Source organism: Bison bison, unplaced genomic scaffold (genome assembly GCF_000754665.1).
Source record: "Bison bison bison isolate TAMUID 2011002044 unplaced genomic scaffold, Bison_UMD1.0 scf7180017858345, whole genome shotgun sequence".
Classification (NCBI taxonomy): Eukaryota; Metazoa; Chordata; class Mammalia; order Artiodactyla; family Bovidae; genus Bison; species Bison bison.
Window position 1 is genome coordinate 17655 of NW_011488918.1, and position 1477 is coordinate 19131.

General features: G+C 66.9%; 1 protein-coding gene across 1 annotated transcript in view; it reads left to right on the forward strand.

Moving 5' to 3' along the window:
* Nucleotides 1–1477, forward strand: part of LOC105005061 (leukocyte immunoglobulin-like receptor subfamily A member 6) — an 8731-nt gene that overhangs the window by 721 nt on the left and 6533 nt on the right. The window contains exon 4 of the mRNA XM_010862920.1: nucleotides 158–344. Within this exon, the coding sequence (XP_010861222.1) occupies nucleotides 158–344 (187 nt within the window). The remainder of the gene's footprint in view (nucleotides 1–157; nucleotides 345–1477) is intronic.

A 1477-nucleotide genomic window follows, 5' to 3' on the forward strand; every position in this document is an offset into this window, starting at 1 on the left:
GGTGGGGGCCCCACGGAACCAGCTGCCTCCTTCTCTCCTAGCACCCTACGGCAAACCCAGCCTCTCAGCCCTGCCGAGCCCTGTAGTGATGTCGGGAGGGAATGTGACCCTCCAGTGTGGCTCCCGTCGGGGATTTAACAGATTCCTTCTAACCAAGGAAGGAGAAGACGAGTCCTCTCGGGCCCTGGATGGACAGCGAATGCTCGACGGGCAGACCCAGGCCCTGTTCCCCGTGGGCCCCGTGACCCCCGGGCACAGGTGGACGTTCAGATGCTGCGGCTTTTACAGGGACACCCCCCGGGTGTGGTCTGCCCCCAGCGACCCCGTGGAGCTCCTGGTCTCAGGTGAGGAATCCCGTCCTGACCCCATACATTTGTGCAGACAAGACAACGTACTGGGGTCTCTGCTCCCAGGGGAGCCCCTGTGAGAGGCTGGGGAGAGGAGCATGGGGCTCACAGGACAGACAGACAGACTGAGACGCGGCGAGGCCTGGGGCCGGGCCGGGAGAGGGGGTCCACGGGGGAAGTGGTCCCTACAACCCAGCGTCTGCGCTCCAAGGACCAAGCCAGGCGGTACCAGGCCGAGTTCTCCTTGAGCCCTGTGACCTCAGCCCACGGGGGCACCTACAGATGCTACCGCTCACTCAGCACAGACCCCTACCTGCTGTCACAGCCCAGTGAGCCCCTGGCGCTCGTGGTCTCAGGTGAGGCCAGTCTGTCCGTCTCACTCAGCAGCTCGGGGCTCTGCCCTGGGAGCGCCAGGCGGTGGTGGAGGAGGGGGCGCTGAGGGAGGGCCCCGGAGTCGCGCCCCGTCCCTTCCTCCCACACTGGGGTCTCGGAGGGGCAGGTGGGCAGTGGGAGGGTCTCGGGGAGGCCACAGGGCTGTGCAGGGCAGAGGTTGGTGAGGTGGGGTCCCCGGGTCAGCCCGGCGTAAGCCTTCCTGGGCTCATTCCCAGGACCCAGTCTCCCAGCCACAGACCCAGATCCGAACCTGGGGAGTCTCGGGGCTCTCTGCTTAGGGGAGACAGCCCACCCCAGGGCATTTTAACATTCTCTGGGAGGACAAGGCCCCTCAGATCGTCTAGGGGTGGCGGGGAGTCAGGCCGAGATGGCGCCAGAGCCACAGGCTGCAGGGGCCTGAGGCTGCTGGATGGGGTTCAGTCTGTGGAGAAGCAGGTCCGCCCCCTCCACATCCTGCCCCCGGAGGCTACAGGGATCACCTCCTCCCGCGGGCAGAGTCCAGCTGGCAGACACAGAGGGCTGAGCGAGCGTCTGTAGGGGGAGGTGGATCCGTGGGAGCCACCGTTGGGTCCCACCCCGGGACCCCACAGACCACTGATCAGGGGCGGGGTCCCACCCCAGGACCCTGCAAACACCACTCAGGGGTGGGCCCCACCCCGGGACCCCACAGACCACTGCTCAGGGGAGGGCCCCACCCCACCCTGTGCTGTCCGAGCTCCTTCAGCTCAGGGTCCTGA